A 22,640-nucleotide genomic window follows, 5' to 3' on the forward strand; every position below is an offset into this window, starting at 1 on the left:
GGAAGGTCGTGTGGTGCTTCAAGTTTCGGAGAGGCAGGGAGGCTGTTCCAGAGGGAGGCCCCAGCAGAAGAAAGGGACCTACCACCAACTCACTGCTTGGAGAAGCGACTAACCCTGAAGGAGTTGGAGGCGGATGAGCGAAGAGCTCGAGCAGGAAGATATTTAGGAAGATAGAGTTGAAGGTATTGAGGTCCCAGGCCCCAGAAGGCCTTGTGGACAATGCAGATGGTTTTGAACTTAATCCTCGCCGCCACTGGGAGCCAGTGCAGATATTTCAGTCCTGGAGAGATACGATACCTGGGTTTACGGCCAAGGACAAGTCTCGCCGTCCTGTTTTGGATGAGTTGCAAAGGGCAGAGAGTAGAGGCAGGCAGATTTAGAAAGAGGCTATTGCAATAGTCCAGTCTAGAGAGAACCAGAGCTCTGGAGACAGTGAGATTCTGGGGGAAGGAGAGGAAAGGAAGAATACCTCTGAGGAGGTGCAGTTGATAGTGTGACTTCTTAGAGACGTCAGAGATGTAAAGAGAGAAGGAAAATGTGGAGTCAAAGATTACACTGAGGTTTTTAGCGTCACAGGTGGGGGAGCAGGAAGAGGGCCAAGAGAGGCCGACCAGAGAGTGTCAGGAAAGGAGGGAGCAGGTGTGCTGATGAGGAGAATCTCGGTCTTACTGGCATTAAGGCAGAGATCATTGGTGGCACACAACTCCTGGATGGCGGACAGACGGAGATGAGAGGAGAAGAGGTGGCTGAAGGGGACCTGAAAATGAGCGAGGCTAGACCCCTGTGGGAACACCACAGGCAGAGAGAGAGATGGAAGAGAGGAATGACCCCTGTTGGACCTGAGAGGGTCGATCAGTGAGAAAGGAGGTCAGCCAGGACAGAGCTTGATCAGTAATACCCGGTTATCATGGAGGTGATTGAGTAGGATGGCATGGTTGACCGTATCAAAAGCAGAAGAAAGATCGAGGAGAATGAGGACAGCAGGAAGGTTAGAATCAAGGTTAGAGAGCAGGTCTTCATGGATGTTCAGGAGAGCAGTTTCTGTGCTTCTTGCTGCCCTCAAGCCAGACTGGTCATGGAGACAACCAACAGATTCAGTGTGTAGATTAAGCTGGGAGATGGCCAGCTTTTCCAAGAGTTTGCCCAGGAAAGCAGTGATGGAGATCGGCGATAGTTAGCCGGAGATGAAGGATCTGCAGAGGGCTTTGTTAGGAGCGGGTGCACAAGGTAGTGCTTAAATGGGGAAGGGAAAGTTGCAGTGGCAAAAATGATTGCAGAAATCAGCCAAGGCTGTAGCAAGGGTGTCAATGTGGTCCTTCGATGGTTCTAGATGAACAGGCAAGAGCCTGTTTTGATGAGACCTTCATAGATCGGACTTGTCTAGAAACATCATCTGGGGTGAACAAGGGAAACGAAGAGAAGGGAGGAGGAGAGGTGCCACAGGCAGGCCAGGACTGGAGGAGGAGGAAGAGAGTGGACAGGATGCCCAGAGTTTTAGTGATCAAATGAGAAGCCAAAGCCGTACAGAGGGCCTTGGAGGGAACAGGAGAGGTAGAGACTGCAGAAGGATTGGCGAGCTCCTTGCAGATTTTGAAGAGTTTGGACAAGTTGTTAGCACAGAGATGCAGGCTTGAATGTGGGCTCTCTTCTTGGCGAGGCCAGAGAGTCTGTATTGCCTTTTGAAGCAGGCGGCAGGCCAGTTTGTCAGAGTGTGCACATGATGCCCTCTACTTCCTCTCAGCCACCCTGCACTTGAGTTTGAGGGTGATGAGGTTGTACCAAGATTTGCACTTGGATTTGGGCTTCAAGCAGATCCCTGGGACATGGGAAAATACATGAAGAGTGTTAGATATAGAAAGATGAAGGTTTGATAGGGCTGTGTCAGGATGTGAGTCAGCCAAAGGTGCTGAAGGAGGAGAGAAAGTAGCGGTGAAAGCCTCAACTGACAACCGCTTAATGGGTCGGATGACTGAGATGGTAGGTGGCAGTGCTGTAGTCGGCTTGGCTCGAGGGGTAGAGAGAAGGAGGTGGGAGGAATTGAGAAAGTGATCACTCCAGGAGAGAGGAGTGGTGAGAGGGTTGGAGAGGGGGAGGTCTGAGGACATCATAACATCCAGGGTGTGCCCTGCAGAGTGAGTCGGGCCAGAGAGAAGAATAGAGAGAGAGAGAGTCGCAGAGGTTGCGAAAAAGTCCTGCAGAAGGACAGGTAGCATCCAGATAGATGTTTAAGGTCTCCAAGGAGGAGAAGTTGAGAAGCGAGGAGAAAGGAACAGAGGTCGGTCCACTGCGAGAGGAAGGAGGGGAACTGGCCGGGCGGCCTGTAGATAGTGGCCACAGTGAGAGAAAGGCCAGTAGAGATAGAGAGCCTGCAGACCAGGCATTCAAAGGAGGAGTAGTCCTGTATAGGAATGATAGAAGCAGGGATCCACTCGGTCAAGATCAAGGCTACACCCTCACCGGGACGGTTGGTTCTGGGTGCGGAGAGCATCTTGTAGCCATCCGGAAGGAGAATGTCGGAGCTTGTGACAGTGCTGGCCTTAAATTGCGTCTCTGTCAGACCAAGTACATCCAAATCGAGTTCTTCCAGGCGACAGCCGATGTCAGAGGCATGTTTGACAGCTGAGTGAGAGTTGAGAGAAGCAATGTGGAGCAGTTTGCCCCCTTTGAAGGACTTCCGTGGAGGGGGTACAGGTTAGAGGTATGCCCTGCTGAAGTGTTGCAGACGCCCGAGGATGGGCAGAGGAGAATGCAAGTTTGTCAAGGAGGAGGAGGTGGATGCCAGAGGAGTGGCTGAGAAAGGAGCCAGCAGGGTGGCCGGAAAGAGCAGCATAGGCAGCCGTAGATGGGTCCGAGGTAGAGGGGGCCGAGGAGCCACAGAGGGGAAAGAAGGGACAGCAGGAGAAGAAATATAGTTGATAAGGCACAGGAAGATGGGTGAGACAGAGAGGAAGAGTGGGGGTTAGAAGGGATGGTGGATGGGGTAGCGCTGGGAAGCAGGCAGACAGGGCCGATAAACACTAGGGTGGAGGGAAGGAGGAGGGTCACACGGGATAGAACGACGACAGAAAATCAGATGCAAGACATTAACAAAAGTCAATCGCCAATGGAACCTAGAAGTAAAGAGTGGACCCAGCAGAGATGCAGAAAGTACAATGTAAGCACACAACTGTGGAGAAGCGAAAAATGACAAAAACAGAACTATCGCAAAAGGAACCTGGAAGACGAGAATGAACATAGCAGGGATGCAGGCAATGCAATGTAAGCCAGCAAACGTGGGGAACAAAACCTCGAGCAGTACACAATAGGTATGGGGAAGGGAGATAGGAAAGGGCGAAGGAGAGGGTCCACTGGGAATGCGTGAAGCGCAGCGGTTAGAAGGAGCGGAGCGCACGGCCGAGTAGAGAGCGAGCGCACGCTGCTTAGAGTTGCGATGGAGTACACGCAGCCAAGGATGAGAGGGACCACACGCAGCTTAGAATTGTGAGGGAGCGCATGTGACCTAAGATGCGAATAAGCGCACAGTTTAGATGCGAGGAAGCACACGCGGCCTAAGATGCAAGGGAGCACATGCAGCCTAGGGTTGCGAGGGAGTACACATGGCCTAAAATGCGAGGGAGCATAAGTAAGCAGAGGGTGAGTGGGGGCTGCGAGGACGGGTCACGGCGGGAAAACAATGTGTGTGCAAGAGTGAGAATGGGCATTGGGTCAAAGGGGTTGCGTGGAGTGTAGCAAGCTATCTCTCGCTGTACCTTCTTGTCTGGCGGCCGCAGACAGGGGGTTCAGGTCATCCGCACTCAGTCTAAGCGGAAACCCCATCTCCTCCTGCGCATCTGCGTCGCTCAACACTGTGGCTTTGTCCTACGAGGGCTTTGCCGCAGAGGGTCCATAACACGGTTCTTATAGGCACGGATGCGTTGATGTAGTGAAGCATGCTACTTCTAGTCGGGCAGCATCTCCAGCGCACCTGTGTTGTTCCACACTGCGGCCTTGTCTTGCAAGGGCTTTGCCGCAGAGGGTCCGTACCTCGGTTCTAATAGGCACTGATGCGGGGACGTAGCGAAGCGTTCTACGTATAGTCGGTCAGCTTCTCCTGAGCACCTGAGTCGCTCAACACCGCAGCCTTGTCCTATGAGGGCTTTTGATATAAAGATCTTCTGTTCCCTGTTTTTCCAATAGACTTCTCAAATTCAGTAGGCAGAAGGCTCAGGCTTGCTGGTGATGGACAGTGCGATAGTCCTGCATTTTCAGCGGAGTACTGTGCTGACAGGATTTTTATAACCCCTACCTCCAGAGCCTTCCATCCACCCCCGGGGAAGGGTCCATTAACCACCCCCAGCCCCCCAGCATTGCCTGTGGTATGAGTAGGGGGTCGGGAAAAGCCTGTACCCGTCGCTGTGTGACAATAAAGAGAGCAGGCGGCAACCCCTGCATTAGGCGGCCGCTCACAATTGTCCACACAGCAGAGGTTTACCAATGTCACATTATATTTATACTGTAGGGGGCTCTGCTTCCCTGGCGCCTTGGGTGCCCAACCCCTGAGGGGCTTGTGGTGTTCGCCCCCCTACCCCTAGCGACTGCTGCGTGTTGGACTCATCGTCTTTGGCGCTTGTAGGGATAACCCACCAAGGGCTTGTTTCATTCGTACCCCCTCCCCCTTTCGGGAATCAAAAAGATGGACAGTATGCCAGCAAAGTTGGAGAAATGTGGGAAGGAATGATCGCATACCCATAGCTTTAGGGCATACAATGGTTCAAAGCGTCACGGTACTGTCACTTACACAAGTTAATCACACAGCTTAATCAGTCCATATCAGTTAAGACACTTCAAACACCTTAGGAATTGTAGATTTGGACTGGATACTATCAAAATTGGGTGCGTGTGGACGGAATGACACCAGACTCACATGAAACGTTACACGAACTTGTCACAAAGTCATACACAACTTTATCAGTGAATGGACTTGAAACGCCTCAGGTATTGCAGTTTGGACAGTATACCATCAAAGTGGGTGAAATGTGGAATGGGATGATGCCAGTCCCATGTTTGTAGGATGTACAATGACCCCAAATTAAATTGTTATAAAAAAGTACACAAACATGTCACTTATACACAACTTCAACAGTGAATAGACTCCAAACGCCTTAGGAATTGCAGATTTGGACAGTATACCATTGAAGTGGGCTAAATATGGAACGGAATGACACTAGTCCCATGTCTGTAGGACATACGTTGACCCCAATTTCAAGAGTTTCAAAAAACGTCACCACAGAAAATTACACAATAGGGTCACTTATGATTTTATATTATAGGGTAGATTGATAGTCCACTGCTCATACCATCCAGTAACACTTGGTGTGTATTAAGACATGTACCTTGTATAACAATAGATACCCCACACTCATGTTGAAAGTCATCTGAGAACACTCAGCAAAGAACGCTTAATAAATGTGTCGTACTTTCTCATGTAAAAAGTAAATCTTTTAATCACAAGAAATATGTAATAAAGAAACAGTGTTATCATTAATGTCACTATACACAACACACTAAAAATGCAAAGGTCATTAATTAAAAGGCTGAAATCATTGTTCTCGCTCTATCTCTGATCAAGAGTAGGACTGATCAACCTTCTCCAAAAAACCATAGTCCCCTAATAAACAAGCTACCTCCCTCAACAGGCCTTCCTAGTCAACCTCAGAATTCATGCTAAGCAATCTTCATAGAAACATCTGCCAGACCAAATCATGATGGGCAATCTCACAGAAACATCTGCCCCAATCAATACCTTTCTCAATGTGATATCAAATGAAGGGTAAAAGGCCTCCTCATGTTCATTAACTAGAAGGCAGGGGGATGGAGAAGACTTGATGTCTGGGGTTATCCTCAATTCAAGAAAAATTGAAAAATTCCCCAAATATTTAAAAAGCCACCTATCAATGCACCATGATTTTTTCATTAAAAAAGTATCAAAAGTAAGATGAAAAGCATCAAAAAAGAATTAAATGTCCTTTGGGATCAATGGTGCCAGCATATAGCCAATTCAAAATAAAGTGTTTGCTCTTTAGGTGGTGAGCTGATTTGCCTTGGGGGCAAAAACAGAATTGAATTGTAAAAAATCAATAGGCAGAGTCTGTTAGGGATTCGAAATGCTTCAAAACAGACAAAAGCCAACTGCAAGGCATTGAGATTCAGTAAAAGAAAGAGGGATTTGGACCGTTCCAACTGGAAACCTCTGTGATCCCTCTCCAACCAGCTGTGTGCATCTGCCCCGTCTTCCTGACAGCTCCGCTGCCCTGAACAGCTTTGTGCAGGGCTTCAGCTGACTCTATTTATACTTTTTCGGGCCATCACTCATCCACGCCTACAAACGCCAATATTCACCCAACACTGAAAATGTTTCTAAACAAAATATAAAAGATACAAGCATCGTGTTCAGTGGACAGCACCTTTTCTTGTGTAAATATTAGCCACGGATGGCTTTTGTCATTCCGCACTAGGCGTTTTTCCAATAAAATTGGCAGCATACAAAAACTACAATTGGGACAGGAATTTGTTGTTTTCCTGGGGAGCCCTCATCTGCTTGTTTTCTGTTTACTAGAATATTGGCGCTGAGCCTAGAAGGCCTGGGGAGAAGCAAACTGCTAGGTTTATAGATAAGGGCTGCAGTGTCCTAGTACAGGGTTATTTGGTTATTTTACCAGACTCTCACACTAACATGATGTACGTAAACACTTTTGCAGCAACACTCGCTGCATCAGCACACGCATTTACTGAATAAGACCTGACAACTGCATCATGGCTTAGGACTATGGCTCAGAAATGGCGCATCAAGCTTGGACAGACATGGAAATTACATGCAACTCCCTCCCCCCATGAGCCATAGAACAAGCTGCAGAGGCATCATGGGAATAAGAGTGAAGAGACAAAAGAGCATGTACAAAATGCCATTCTACTCAGTTGCTATAAATGTGTTCACTCAGAATCATCACTAGATACTAAATACTGAAAAGTAAAAATTTCATCTTGAAAAGAGCCAGCTGCAGTAGGTACTGGTCAGCACACAATATTCAGTTGCTGATGGTCACTGATGAATCAGAGATGGGTAGATTTTGCCACACGAAAGGGTCACAACATTGTTCTTCTGTTAGTCAAGATACAGCTTTGGTGCATCAAACAGGTTCACTGTTACTTGTCACAATTAAATAAAAAGATGATCAGGATGAACCCAGCTGCGCGTATGTAGAACACAGGAGTGATCCCCGAGTTTGTTTCCAAAAAAGTCTAAAGTACTCTTAAGTGGATTGAAAGAGAAGAATGTCTTTGTCAGCCAGTCCATAATGTATCCCATTTGTTGGTTCTGAGCTTTCCAACAGGGCTCGGCCAATCTGGTGTTCTCTCCAGCATTGTCCTGTTTGATACTTCTGCGAAAGACTCAGTGCTGCTAGTGATGTGTATCTTCATATCTAAGAGATATGCCAGTCTCTGTGATAATTGTGGGAACTTCAGTGGTGACAGCTTTACTTCGGGCCAGTTCAATAGCACTAGTTCGATCAGCACGAAAACGATGAAAATAATTTTGCAACCCATCGTCATTCTTGAAACTATGATTAAGCTGGCAATTCCTACAGGCACACCACAGCATTCAATGTTAGACTGCAATGTAGGATCCATTGGGTAGTAGCATAGCTTTGCTCCTGAAGGTTTACATTCGAACTGCGCTCAGAATGCACTTGGTTGAGTTTGAATTCTGCTCATGTGGACTGATCTTGAGTATGTCCTGGCATATTGTATGGGGTGTTCTCACGCAGTTCTTCAGGGAATACAGTTGTAACATAGAATCCTCATTAGTCACACAGGCATGGGTGTAGGGCACCTCATAGTGTTTGTATCCACTGCATCTCTACTCAGTGTATAGTGCCCCAGGTCTGCAGTTCTCCGCAAATCAGAGGTGTTTCTGCTGGCATGGTAATGTTCAATATCCCATGCAGTGTGAATAATTTCTTAAGTACACTCAGCAAAGTATAGGTAGACTCTGCTGTGGCTTGTCTTTGAGCTTGTCTGGATAGATTCAGTTCTGTCAGCTTCTCAGACCATATTATGGTAGACCAATCTGGAACACCTTTAGAGAGTGTGTCTAGGAAGTATGTGATCTTCAGAAGCTCAAGCATTTCTTGTTGTTCATCCAGTAAAGTTTCCAAGTCTTCTGGGATGATCTGCATCATATCCACTACCACATCCTTTAACTTGTAGATTCCCTGCTGCAATGCAACAAGGTTTCATCTGCTACAAGATGTCTCATCGCAATGGCAGTACACCCAGCCCTTGGCTGTACAGGACAGCTTTCTTCCAGGTAAATTCAGCTTCTTTCATCTCCCTTTTGGCCCTATTCTTTCCTAGTCGACTTATCCTGTTTTTGATTGCTGAACAATTAACTGATTGTCCCCATGTGTCTATTTCACTGACCACCTCATGCAAAAGTGCTTGCTTTGCCATCAGTTGGCATGCTTTCCCGATGTTTTGTGAAGCCCAAGCTGTGTAAGGCGTACACGTAAACCTTTCTGCCTTTTATGGCATTCATTGCCTCCAAGATTCCAGGCTACTTGAATGCTTGCAGCATTTGTAATGGGTTCATATTTACCCTCCTTTATTGCTTTATTAAGCTGTTCAGTTGTCCACCAAAAGCAGCCCTACATGGCCTTACAATCTGGATAGGCGGATAAACGGTCTGAGCTACACATTACCGTAAAATTAATGTAATTGAATAAAAAACATCAAATGTGGATTTCTGCATGCTACATCTAGTATGTCAGTCCCATGTGCCTGCCAAGATTCACACCCCCATGACCTGTTCAGAGGGACTGTCTTGCCATGTTTTCTGTCATTGTGGCACAGAATGTGTTATCACACACCACAAAGTGTAGACCACATAAATTGACCAGCTGTAGCAGGTGGGCGGGTGGGGTATGTATCAGTTTTGCGCTGTACGCTCCCTTGACACCTGAGGCTTTGGTACGTAAGGGATTTGTGCCAAAAACTCTGGTGGTGAGCTCACTAAAGATACAAGAAAGTGCTCCCAGAGGGTTATGCCTAACCACTGTACTGGTTTTCTCTTATAGAAAAGAAAGGTGTCAAAAAACTTCACAAAACATACATGGTCTTCCATGTCATCTAACTTTTCTAGATCATCTTCAGGATCTAACGTTGTTCCTTGAGCAAAACGTCTATCTTGGCTCTCAACAGGTCTCTATAGGTGTTTGTGATGTGCCTCTTAGGGGGTCACTAGCCTCGTTTCATCCATCACTGATAGTGTATGTTCCTGGAATTGCATACTAAGCCAGTTGTAGGTGTTATTTGTATTTTATTTATTTGTATAGCGCGCCTGGCCCAAAGACATCTGGGCGCATTTCTTAGGTTACAGGAACATATTAATCAGCAAACAGTAAAGCAAAGACAACAAATATTTACAAGATAATTTACAAGGTAATTACACAATAATTACAGGGTGATTTAGACACATTGGCGAAGCCTAGCAATGCCAGGCAAAGAAAAACAATGAAGGTTCTTATGGCTAGTGTGACAGGTGGAGGCTTTGGGTGTCCTGTGCTATGAGCCACAATTTAGCTTTATTCTTGAAGGAATTAAAGGAAGGTTCAGATCTGAGTGTGTTAGGTAGCGAGTTCCACAATTTGGTGGCAAGGACAGGGAAACTACCCCCCTGCTTTCTGAAGCTTAAACCGTGGTAGAGAGAGGCAGTGGGCTTGGGCTGTTCTATGTGGGCGGCTGGAGTTGTGGATTGTGAAGCGGTCCGCCAGGTATTTTGGAGCCTGATTGGCAAGACATTTGTGTGCGAGTGCGAGGGATTTGAGGGAGATTCTTTGGGACACCGAAAGCCATTGTAGACTGCGTCTGGTGTCAGAGATGTGTTGGTTCCTCTGAATATTTAGTGCTGCACTGATAGCATTGTTCTGGGTTACCTGTAGCTGGCTTAGTAACGCTCACCTGATTCCCACGGAGGCGCAGGTCTGGCTTCGAGTGCTGATGCTTCTTCAATGGTGAGCGCAGGACTCTGAAGATGGACAGGAAGGGCCCCTCTACTCTGGCTTCTCCGGCTCGCAGGAATATTCCCCTGTGCGTGAAAAGGGAGTATTACCTACTGATTGAGTTATGCTCAAGCCTCCCACTCTCTTCCAACCCTCCACGATACCCTTCCACGATTCCCCGTGAAGTCTCATCTTAGGGTCAGGAAGGATGAGCTCTCCGTCCTGCTACTGATGCAGGGGCGCGTTGAAACCCAGTTACTTCACTGGATTGAGGATTGATGGGAGTTCAGGTAAGCTTGACTATTCAGGTAAGGCTCTGTAAAAGTTCTGTTGCAAGTTCAAAAGTCCAAGCTTAATAATAATGTTCATTGTCTTTTTCCCCTTAGGGGCCGGGGTTCGGAATGCCGGAGATATGGTGCCGACCCGAAGTGAAACGTGCTGTTCCAGTAAATGACAGGTAAGTTCTGGATGAGCGCTCAGGTAATGTCTTTGCATTCGCTCATTCAATGTCTTTGTCTTTTTTCCCCATAGGGGCCGGGGTCCGGATGCCTGGGAGCGGCAAGACCCGAAATGAAATAGGAATGACACAACAGGTAAGACTTAGAAGGAAACTGAGCTTTTCCTATTCCCTTCCTTCTCTCACCTTGTTCTTGTCTTTTTCTCTCTAGGCTCTGGATCAGGATGATCGCTGCTGAAGACGGTGGCGTCCAGGAAAGGTGAGTGAAATGCAGCGCTGCAGCAATCATAGCGAAATGCTTTTAAAATGATGTCTTCCTTTTCAGGATCGTCGGTGTGATGTCTCTGTGGTGCTGATTTAGCAGGTAAGGTCTTTTGTCTCCCTTTGCAGGTGACCCAGGATACTGACAGGCGTGGCTGAGGTCCAGATGCAGGAGCTGACACGGTGAGCGTCCAGCTGCGAGGAGCAGAACAACGCGAAGCGTGAGTTTCTGATCGGGTGTGGTTCAAATAGCTTTGGAAGAAGTTCCAAGTGTGTATCCTTCATCCGATTAGGTATGTATCCTTCCCCGACCACACCCGGGTGGAAAGTAGTCCCACAGGTAAAGTAGTTCCATTCAGGCCTCAAGAGGGCCTGGATGTGGCAGCATGGTCTGCATCAGGTAAGTGCACATTAAAACACTTGCACACATGTCTAGCTTTATGAGCCTGGCGCCTAAGGCGCCAGGACAGAGGTCCAACATGAGCCTGGCGCCTAAGGCGCCAGGACTGTGTCCAAAGGGCCCCAGCTTGGGCCCGCTGGCACTCCCCGGGGGAAATGATGCCTGCCTCTGGGGTTGCTGGGTCGGACCTGGCTCCTTGTAGGTAGGCATCATGACACTTAGGTTCCATTGACTGGTCCCCACATAGAGCGCACTACAATAGTCGAGTTTCGACAAGACGAGGGTTCTGGCAAGGATGGTACTGTTAGTTGTGGTGAGGAATGGTCGACATGCTGTAATGAGTTTGCATGTATAGGCAGATGCTGAGATTACTGCATTGGTTTGTCTAGTAAGCGACAGTGTTGAATCAAGATAGATGCCTAGGTTTTTAGTATCATTGGATACCTCAATAGTATTGCCATCGATAATGAAAGATTTGAAGGCTGTATCTAATCTGTTAAGTCTGTGGTCGGAACCCAGGATGAGTAGCTCTGTTTTATCGTCATTAAGACAGAGCCCGTATTCAACTGTGTGGTCGCCAGTGATAGAGATGAGTATTTGGGTGTTGTCCGCGTAGTTAGTGTAGGTGACACCCAAATAGTCAAGAATATCGAATAGCAGTTTCGTGAACACGTTGTAGAGTGTGGGTGAAACACAGGAACCTTGAGGGACCCTGCATGGAACTGGCGAGGGTTCAGCGGAGGCAGAAGGGGAAAAGACCCTTGTGGATCTATTAGCAAGGAAGTAGCTAATCCAAGTGGTGGCCTTGTTGGAGAAGTGGGCTGCATATTTGAGATGAAGGCAGAGAATTTGATGGTTAACCAAATTGAAAGCTGCCGATAGGTCTAGTAAAAGGGCCAGCTTACCGTTATCTTTGAGGTCCTCGATTTGTGTTTTTAAATCGATAAGGGCAGTTTCTGTTCCATACCTTGGTCGGAAGCCAGATTGTCTGAGACCAAGGAGTTTGTTGGATTCCAGATAATCCTGAATCTGCAGATAAGCAGCTTGGACCAGGATTTTAAGTAAAAAGGGACAGTGGTGATAGGCCTGTAATTGGTAGGGGGTACTCAGGTCTAAGGATGTTTTTTGGTGTAAGGGGATGACCCATGCGTCCTTAAGGTTATCTGGGATGATGCCTGTGTTGAATTTGGAGTTTATAAAGGCAGTGATAAAAGGTGCTAATTCATGGTTAGCATGCGTAATGATGAGGTGAGGGCATGCGTCACCCTGGCAATTGGAGGGTTTGAGTTTACTGGTGATGTTTTCTACCTTTTTAATAGATAATGGTGAAAAGCTAAAAGGTTTGAGGGTGTGAGACGGAGGGATGGTTTTCCCGTTGGGTATGCTGGAATTGTTAGGAAAACCCCTAGAAGTCTTTGGAAACACTGGAAGATTCACCATCCTCGGCTCACTCAGTGGAATTCAAGATGGCGCCTGTTGGATCACGTTTCCACTTTCTAACAGTGCAGGTCTAGTTCACGCACTCAGAGAATCAGCGTGATCACTCCTACTTATACTCTGTATCACTATGACTCTCTGCGTTGCTACTCGTTCCTGTGTATGCATTGCTCCCTGTCCTTGGACCCCTGAACCTTGGTTCTGTGCTCTCCTGCAGTCCTTTCGTTCAAAACTCCTTTCCCTTTCCTCAGCTTGGCGTCTGCCGCCCCTGGCCGCTTGCGGCTCTTTTTTCCGCTCGACTTTTGCCGTGCTAGCTGCTCGCGGCTCTTTTCCTCCGCTCGGTGTCTGCCAACCCTGGCCGCTCGCGGCTTCTTTTCCCCACACGGCTTGCCGTGCTAGCTGCTCGTAGCTCTTTTTTCTCTGCTCGGCGACTGCCGCCCCTAACCCCTCTCGGCCCCTTTCCTCCACTCCGGCGTCTGCCACTACTGTGGTCGCAGCTTTTCCTCCTTCGGCCTCTTTGAACCTTTCTCCTCTTCAACCTCTGGAGTCTCGTCTCCCGGGTGTCAGTTCTTTTCTCCTGGCATTGTTTAGTGCCTCCTCAGCAACTTACCTAGGATTACTCGTATTCCGCATCCAGTCTCCAAACTGAACAGCAAGCTTACTACTGTCTACTTTCTTCATTGATCCTGTGGACTACCATTCTACACAGTCGGAACCTGTCTGATTCTGGGTTTTCTTCCCCAGGAGGGTTTCCCAGGGGGTGGCCCCCTGGGTGCACAGAGTACTACTTACGGTCTCTGGACTCCCGGGGGGACGCCTCTCTCCTCTACAGATCTTCCGATAAAACCCGAAGATTCGTGAGTACCATTCCTGGCATAAGAAAAGCTGTGGTGTTGAAAGAGATTGTAAGAGATAGCAACGCCCAAAAAGAAACCATGGAACAACAGATACAGCAACTCGTAGCAGCTGTACAAAATCTCAATACCGAAATGCAAACCCTGCGCAACGAAAACACCATGCTTCGCCAAGTAGTACATTCAAGAATTGAACTGCCTCCAGGACCCCTCCCTATGGGGAAATATGACGGCAATCCCAAAAAGCTAAAAGAATTCATCGACTCTTGTACGGTACAAATTACATTGAAACCGCCCTTTTTTCCTAACGACTGATCCAAGGTTAGCTTCATGATATCCAACTTATCAGGGAGTGCACTGGCTTGGGCTACACCCCTGGTGACCACTAATAATCAACTCTTAGACTCTAGCCGGCTTCTCCAATAGCCTACAGGCCATGTTTGGACGCAGAGAACTAGTGGTCACAGCACAAGAAAACCTCTTAGACCTGAAACAAGGAACAATGGAAATTCTGGCATACATCACACAGTTCAAGCAACTGGCACATGAAACGGCCTGGGCAGATGACGCCCTCATTACTATCTTTAGGAGAAACCTAAATGAAGACTTGAAGGATGAACTGTCTCGGGTACATCGCCCGCATAACCTTGCAAAGATGATTACACTCGTTCTACAGATGGATTATCGAATCCAAGAAAGGAACTTAGAAAGGAAGAAGGGAAAAGCCAAAGGACCTCCTCCAGCCATAAGAGGTGAATTTGCCAAAACCTCACGAACCCATGAGGAAGAACCTATGCAAATAGGAACCACCCGAGGTCCTCTTACCTCGGAAGAAAGAAACAGAAGACGCTCTCTGGGTCTCTGTATGTACTGTGGATTGGATAAGCATGTTTTGAAGGACTGTAATCTAGTCCCTCCCTGCCGTTGAGGGAACTCCGAGTTCCCTCAACGGAGTGGCTAATTCACCTCATATGGTGGTTCTACCGGTAACTCTCCGATTCAATGACGTTTCCCTCGAAAACGTTCCAGCTCTTGTGGATTGCGGGGCAGCAGGTCTTTTTATGGATACCGATTCGGCTTACAAGAACAAGATACCTCATATGGCTAAAGAATTACCTGTCCCAGTCGAAGGAGTAGACGGAGAATCATTGTCCTCTTGACCCATACGAGCTAATACCTCCGTCATCACAATGAGGATATCTTCCCATGAAGAGGAGGTGATCTTTGATCTCATTAAGGCAGCTCACTACCCGGTAATTTTGGGAATACCTTGGTTGGCTAAACACAATCCCTATATCAATTGGAAGGCTGGAACGATGTTTCTGGGATCGGAATAGTGCATCTCCACATGTCTACATAGCGGTGCATCTGGTATACACACCTCCAATGCACCTGTAATCTCACAGAACTCTCATGCAGTGGTGCTAAATCTGAAATTGTTACCTGAATGCTACCACAAGTACCGTAAAGTATTCTCTAACGAGGAATTCAAGGAACTGCCTCCTCACAGGAGAGAAGATTGCAGTATAGATCTCCTGCCGGACGCTCAGATCCCTTTTGGAAGGATGTACACCCTTTCTAATCCCGAAAAGGAAGCCCTGAAGGAATATCTGCAGACAAACCTACGCAACGGACTTATCACGGAATCAAAAAGTCCAGCTGGAGCGTCCTTGTTTTTCATACCGAAAAAAGACTGCAAGGAACTGAGACCGTGCATCGATTATAGGGGATTAAATAGGGGTCACCTACAAGGATCGATATCCCTTGCCTCTGATTCAAGATATTTTAGAAGCGGTAAGGTGTGCCTCCATATTCACAAAACTGGATCTGAGGGGCGCTTATCATTTAATTCGGATCAAAAGCAGAGACGAATGGAAGACGGCATTCCGCACCCCTTTTGGGCATTACGAATATCACGTAATGCCTTTCGGCCTGGCCAATGCTCCATCAGTTTTCCAAAGATTCGTTGACCACTTGTTTTCGGATTTATTACTTCATTCACTGATCGTATATCTTGACGATATATTGATCTTTTCTACCAATCTGCAGGAACACATTTCGAGGGGATTGGGTCCTCTGACATATTCCATATTTATGACATGTAATCACCACAGCTGTGCTGCTTCGGAAACTTTTTTCTGCGTCCTGCGTTGATGACGTCGATGCGCCGTCGAGGACCTCCTCCGACGTCCGACGTCATCCGATGTGATAAGTAGGACGCACGACGCCCGTAGCCTCAGTTCCGTTTTTTCCGCGAACGTGTTGCTTCGTGATTCTCGGTTCACGCCTCGACTCTTTGGAGTTCTGTTCTTCTCGGTTCTTCGAACCTGTTCGTTTTGTGACAATCCTTCGTGGGAAGATGTCTTCTACTTCGTCTTCGACCCCGCGTCCGGGTTTCAAGAAGTGCGGGGGAGTGTGGGTCCAAGATGTCGGTGACGGACTCGCACGACGCCTACCTCTGGTGCCTCGGGCAGGCCCACGACACGGATGACTGTATCGACTGCCACTCACTCACTTTCAAAGCCTTACGCGAACGTAAGAAGAAGTTGTCGGTAGATCGGGTGTCCAAGCCCCGGAAGTCGAAATCTGCGGGGCTTTCGACGGATGATTCGAGGGGTGACTCTCCGCGTCATCGTCGGAAGTCTCGTGGGTCTCCTTCTAGGAGTCGGTCTCGCCACTCCTCAGGCTCTTCGAGGCATTCTCGGAAGCGCCGACACCAGTCGTCTTCCAGGTCCTCTTCAGAGGACTCTGCCCGGCACGTCGCTTACCCCACCAGCCGTGCGACGCCGGAGGAATGGGCTTCCTTCGGGAAGAAAATGCTGGCGATTCTTGAGTCGCAGGGTACTAAGCCGTCCGTGCCCCCGAGTGGGGTCGGTCGTGAGAGGTCGAGAGACACCGCTCCCAAGAGTGGTCGGCACGAGTCACGGGAGAGGTCCCGTTCGGACAAGGAGACTCGTTCTCGACGTACCCGTTCCAGGTCCCAGTCCTCGACGCGTTCGAGACCGTGTGCACCTGTGAGGTCTTCGAGGAAGACATCGACCTCTCAGGCGTCGAGGGCGTCGACAGGCTTTCTCGAGGCTCCGGCTCCGAGGAAGTCATCGAAGCCGTCGACGCTCAGGTCGTCGAGGGACACGCTCGGGGCTCCGGCCTCGAGGGCTGTGTCGACGCCGCCGATGGTGGAGGCGCTGCATCTGACGTTGACGCCGATTTCCTCGACGTCGACGCCGATCCTCTCGGCGCCGATGCCGGTTCTCTTGACGCTGGCGCTGATTCGCTCGACGCCTTTCGTGTCGGAGGTACCCCGTGGCACGGGTGAACCCCCTAGGAAGGCTGGTTAAGAGCAAGCACTCTCGGGTGCCTTCTTTTTGCCACCTGGACTATATTTCAGAGGCGGATGAGGATTCTGATGGCCTGGTTCCTAGTCAGGTTCCAGATGAAATTGTCTCGGGCCATAGTCAGTTTGACGATTTGAGACAGTCACTGCATGATGCCAGTGGACTGGACACCTCTCCGGAGGTGGAGTTTTGTAGGCCTGAGCCTGGCTCTCATGCCGATTCCTCGTATCGGCGCCTTATGGCTAGGGTTTCTGAGTACCTGGGATGGTCTGCTCCCCCAGGGGAGTTTGTGCAGGATGATCTGACGGACATCCTTGATGTTGGTCCCCCAACTGATCCTGTACTGCCGTTCCATATGGCTTTACAGAGAAGGGTGGCGGCGGCTTGGACTGCTCCGGAGAGTCTCCCGGCGGTGGGCAGATCCTTGTCGCGAAAATACCGTCCAGCCAGTAGCGACCCCTGCTACTTGACCAGGCACCCCACTCCGGAGAGTTTGGTGGTGCAGGCGGCCACGGCCCCTGCAAAGCAGGCGTCGTACCCTACCATCCCTCCTGATGGGGACGACAAACGTTTTGATGGCTGGGCGAAGAAAGTGTTTTCTTCTGGTGGTATGGCACTTCAGGCGGCCAACTCCATTTGTGCCTTGTCTCGTTTCACACACACTCTGTGGAACTGTGTTGCGTTAGCGGCTGAACATATTCCCGAAGGGGACGAACGGGATGGTTTCCTTGCTATGGTCCAGGATGGTAAGGATGCCATGTGTGAGTCCGTTCAGTCGGGTTTGGACTTAGCTGAATGCGTCAGTAGGTCCATGGCGGCGAGCACCGTGATACGCAGGTTTGCGTGGTTGCGGAAGTCGGGGTTTGCTCCTGATGTGCAGTCCCGGCTCCTCAACATGCCCTTTGACGGTGAACACCTTTTTGGCAGCAAGGCTGACGAGAGCCTTGAGAGGTTGCAGACCTCGAAAGCTGCAGCGAAGTCGTTGGGCGCTGCAGTTCGCCAACCTCCGCCTTTTCGTCCTAGGGGACAGCAGTGGAGGGGTGGTTCCTTTCGCTATTACTCGTCCTTCAGTAAAGCAAGAGGAGCTGGCAGTCAGAGGCCAGCGCAGGGGTACCAGAGGTGGACGACAGGGTACCCGTGGTGCCAAGGCCGCTCGGGCAGTTGCCTCTTTCCCCTCAGGTAACGCCGCGGCTGCTCCCACTCAGTCATGAGGCCATGTCCGATGGTTCGCCGGTTGGGGGAAGGCTGGCGCAGCATCTTGTAGAGTGGCAAGCCATTACTTCAGATGTGTGGGTTCTGGAGATCATAACCCACGGCTACTGTCTTCCCTTTCGGCACAGGCCTCGCGACAATCCACCGGGGAACCTCTCTTTGCAGAGTCCGGATCCGCTCCTTGCGCAGGAAATTCAAGCCCTGCTGGAGAAAGGCGCCATAGAACTGGTGCCTGTAGCGGAGAGGAACAAGGGATGGTATTCCCCTTATTTTTTGATTTCAAAGAAAGACGGGGGATTGAGACCCATCATGGACTTGCGCGGTTTGAACAAACTCCTCAGGAAGGACAAGTTCAAGATGGTTACTCTCTCTCTCTCAAGTCCTCCATGCCCTTCAGCTTCAGGACTGGTTGGTGTCACTCGACCTCAAGGATGCTTACTTCCATGTGCCGATCCATCCCAAGCACAAGAAGTACCTGAGGTTCGCGGTTGGCGACTCGCACTTTCAGTTTCGGGTCCTGCCGTTCGGATTGACCTCCGCCCCGAGGGTTTTCACCAAGCTCGTGGTGGTGGTGGCAGCGCATCTCAGGCAAGGGGGGATTCACGTCTACCCCTACCTGGACGATTGGTTGATCAGGGGGAGCTCTCCCGAGCAAGTCCTGGATCATCTGTCCGTCACCTGCCACTCCCTTCACAGGCTGGGCTTCTCCCTCAATTTAAAGAAGTCCCATTTGACGCCAAAACAGCGGCTCCAGTACATCGGAGCAGTGCTCGACACTTCCCTGGGGCAGTGTTTTCCTCCCCAGGTGAGGGCTCTTCACATTCAGCAGATGTTTCAGCATGCCCAGACGCTCCCATCGTTCGAGTTCTTGAGGTTGCTCGGCCTCATGGCATCCTGCATTCTTCTGGTGCCAGAGGCTTGCCTGCGGATGAGATCTTTGCAGTGGGCACTCAAGACGCAATGGTCGCAGTCCTCCGGCAGGATGTCGGACGCGGTTCAGGTGCCGCCCTCGGTCGCCTGGGATCTTCTGTGGTGGGCCGTCGAAGGCAACTTGATGAAGGGGGCTCCATTTTGGCTTCCCTGGCCGGAGGTGACGATCGTGACGGATGCATCCCTCACGGGATGGGGAGCTCATGCCAACGGGCTGACAGTCAGTGGTCGTTGGTCTCCGTCAGAGTCTAGACTCCATATCAATCTGTTGGAGCTGAGGGCCGTCAGGCTAGCCCTCAAGGCTTTTCTGCCGACTGTGCGAGGAAAGAGTGTCCTGATCCTGACGGACAACACAGTGGCCATGCACTACCTCAACAAAAAGGGGGGGCAGGGTCACTTCCTCTGTGCAGGGAGGCGATGCAGCTCGAGTTCTGGGCCATCCAGCAGGAAGTTTCGATCTCGGCAGTTCATCTGGCCGGAGACGAAAACGTGACGGCGGACGCTCTGAGCAGGCAGAGCACGATCTCTCACGAGTGGGAGTTGGCTCAGGAGATTCTCCTGGAGATCTTCGCCCTTTGGGGGACCCCTCAAGTGGATCTCTTTGCCTCCAGTGTCAACCGGAAGTGCGAAAGGTTTTGCTCGCGGGAATTTCCTCCAAAAGGAGCCTTAGGAGACGCGTTTGTGGTGGAGTGGTCATTCCCGCTGCTGTATGCGTTTCCTCCAGTCCCCGTCATCCCGCAAGTGCTGCGGAGGTTACGGAAGTTCGGTTCCCGGATGATCCTCATTGCTCCGGCGTGGGCTCGGAGGACGTTGTACCCGGACCTTCTCGACTTGTCCATCTGCCCTCCACGTCGTCTTCCCTACCGAGACGATCTGCTCTCACGGGAGGGGGGGTCAGGTTCTCCATCCAGAGGTCAGATCCCTCAACCTTCACACTTGGCGTCTGAAAGGTTGAGGTATAAGGATTGGGACCTCCCTGAAGACGTGATGGAGGTGTTACTTTCGGCCCGAAGGCCAGCAACAAAGTCTCTGTACCGTTGCCGTTGACGTAAGTTCTGCGACTGGTGCCGAGTTCAGAATGTGGATCCTTTTGCATGTGACATCCCCATGGTTCTGTCCTTTTTACTTTCTTTGGCCCACAGGGGCTTGCAAGTGGGTACCATTAAAGGTTACCTGGCGGCGCTGTCCATCTTTAAGCGCTCGTCTGAAGAGTGTTCTTACTTTAAAATCCCTTTAATTTCACAGTTTCTGAAAGGGCTCACTAATGTGTTCCCTCCGTCACCTTTCCTGGTGCCCGGTTGGGATTTAAACCTTGTTCTTAAGTTTCTTATGGGTGCTCCGTTTGAGCCTTTACATTCTTGCCCTTTGAGGCTGTTAACTCTGAAAACTGTGTTTTTAGTTGCGGTTACTTCTGCTCGCAGAGTGAGTGAGTTACAGGCACTTTCAGTTAAGCCACCCTTCACTGTATTTCACAAGGACAGGGTTGTCCTTAGAGTTCGTCCTTCTTTTCTTCCGAAGGTAGTGACGGAATTTCATTTGGCCCAGAAGGTTGTTCTTCCGGCATTCTATCCTCCTCCGCATCCTGGTAAGGAAGAGGAGAGGCTCCATAGGCTTGATCCTAGGAGAGCTTTAAGCTTTTATGTTTCACGCATGTCCCGGGTCAGAGTGGACGATCAACTCTTTATTGGTTACGCTGGAAAGCGTTTAGGGCAAGCTGTGACGAAACAGACTTTGTCTCACTGGATTATTTTGGACATCTCGGAGTGCTACCGCTTGGCAGGTAAGGACCCACCGGCTGGCTTGCGGGCCCATTCTACCAGGGGTATGGCTGCATCTACTGCCCTGCAGAGGGGTGTTCCTATTCGCAACATCTGTGATGCAGCCACCTGGGCTTCAGTACATACATTTGTACGTCACTATTCCCTCGATTCCATCCGAGCACAGGATCTGGCCTTTGGCAAGGTGGTCCTTTGCTCTGCTATTTGATTGGCTATTCTAAATTTTGATTCTAAATTCTTTCCCTCCTCCTTGCTCTGGTACTGCTTTGGGAGTCTGTCATAGATATGGAATACGTCTGAGGACCCAATCCCCTCGAAGAACAAGTTACTTTATTACCTGGTAACGTTCTTTCGATGGGATGGTCCGACGACGTATTCCATATCGCTCCCGCCCTGCCTTCCTCCGCAAGGCTTTGTGTCTGACTGGCAGTTGACTAGTGTCACACGTTCTGGGGGAAAAAACTACAACTGAGGCTACGGGCGTTGTGCGTCCTACTTATCACATCGGATGACGTCGGACGTCGGAGGAGGTCCTCGACAACGGCGCATCGACGTCATCAACGCAGGACGCAGACGCCGAAAAAAGTTTCCGAAGCAGCACAGCTGTGGTGATTACATGTCATAGATATGGAATACGTTGTCGGACCATCCCATCGAAAGAACGTTACCAGGTAAGAAAGTAACTTGCTCTTCTCATGTTTCAGAGGTGCTACATCGCCTACAAGACAATCACCTTTTCGCCAAATTAGAGAAATGCTCTTTTCATCAAGAAAAGATTCCTTATTTGGGTTTTATTCTTTCCAAAGAAGGGGCTTCCATGGACCCCCAGAAGGTACAGGCCATTTTGCATTGGAAGGCTCCCCAAGGAGTCAAAGAAATCCAAAGGTTTGTTGGCTTCGCAAATTTCTACAGGAAATTTATACCCAACTTCTCCAAAGTCATCAAGCCATTGACTACACTTCTACAGAAAGGAAGGAAATACGTGTGGACTACGGAAACACAACAAGCTTTCGACAAACTTAAGTCTGCCTTTTCATCCGCTCCCATCCTTAGATTGCCAGACCAAACCAAACCATTCCTTCTAGAGACTGATGCTTCTCATTCGGCTATAGGAGCGGTGTTGAAACAGACTTCTCTTAGCAGCAAGGAGCACCCCATTGCCTATATGTCAAAAACCTTGACTTCCTCTGAACAAAACTACACGGTTCTGGAAAAGGAAGTGCTCGCCATTAAGAAGGCATGCCAAGAATGGAGACATCTGCTGGTAGGAGCAAGTCATCCCGTAACCATCAGAACCGACCACAGGAACCTTAAAGTCCTTCAGAATTTCGAGTGCCAAAACAGCCGCCAGGCCCGATGGGCCTATTTCTTCTCCTCTTTTGACTTTCAGATTACCCACATTCCAGGCACCTGTAACCAAATGGCTGATGCCTTGTCTCGTAGTCTACAAACAGAAGACGGTACAGTAAAGGAGAAGATATTTCCGCAAACTACTTTTGTTTTTGTTGTTTCGTCATTTCTCCAAGATGTCCACAATCAGGGGAAAAACATAAAGGATAGTGATATCCAAAACTACCAGCTTCAGGAAGAACAAGGTCTATATTACCATTGCACTAGTCTGTTTGTGCCTACAGAAACCCTAAGACAGCAAGTACTGCACAAGTGCCACGATCACAAGGTAGCAGGTCACAGAGGAATAGCCAACACTCAAGAACTGATCGGCCGTCATTTTTGGTGGCCCACCCTATCTGCAGACGTTAAAGACTAAGTTTCTTCATGTGTCATCTGTCTGCAAGAAAAGACACCAAGGAGGCTCACGTTAGGAAAACTGGTCCAACCCGCTCTACCTGACCAACCTTGGGAAAGGATTTCTACAGATTTTATTGTAGACCTACCACCTTCGAACAATAATACCACTATAATGGTGACTGTGGATTCA

At 49.4% G+C, this 22,640-nt stretch overlaps 1 protein-coding gene across 1 annotated transcript in view; it reads left to right on the forward strand.

Moving 5' to 3' along the window:
* The window catches only part of PITPNB (phosphatidylinositol transfer protein beta), a 915,448-nt gene that overhangs the window by 10,362 nt on the left and 882,446 nt on the right, over positions 1–22,640 (forward strand). Inside the window, exon 3 of the mRNA XM_069619364.1 lies at positions 8,248–8,347. Within this exon, the coding sequence (XP_069475465.1) occupies positions 8,248–8,347 (100 nt within the window). The remainder of the gene's footprint in view (positions 1–8,247; positions 8,348–22,640) is intronic.

This window comes from Ambystoma mexicanum, chromosome 10 (genome assembly GCF_040938575.1).
Source record: "Ambystoma mexicanum isolate Mex_15411 chromosome 10, UKY_AmexF1_1, whole genome shotgun sequence".
NCBI classification, from domain to species: Eukaryota; Metazoa; Chordata; class Amphibia; order Caudata; family Ambystomatidae; genus Ambystoma; species Ambystoma mexicanum.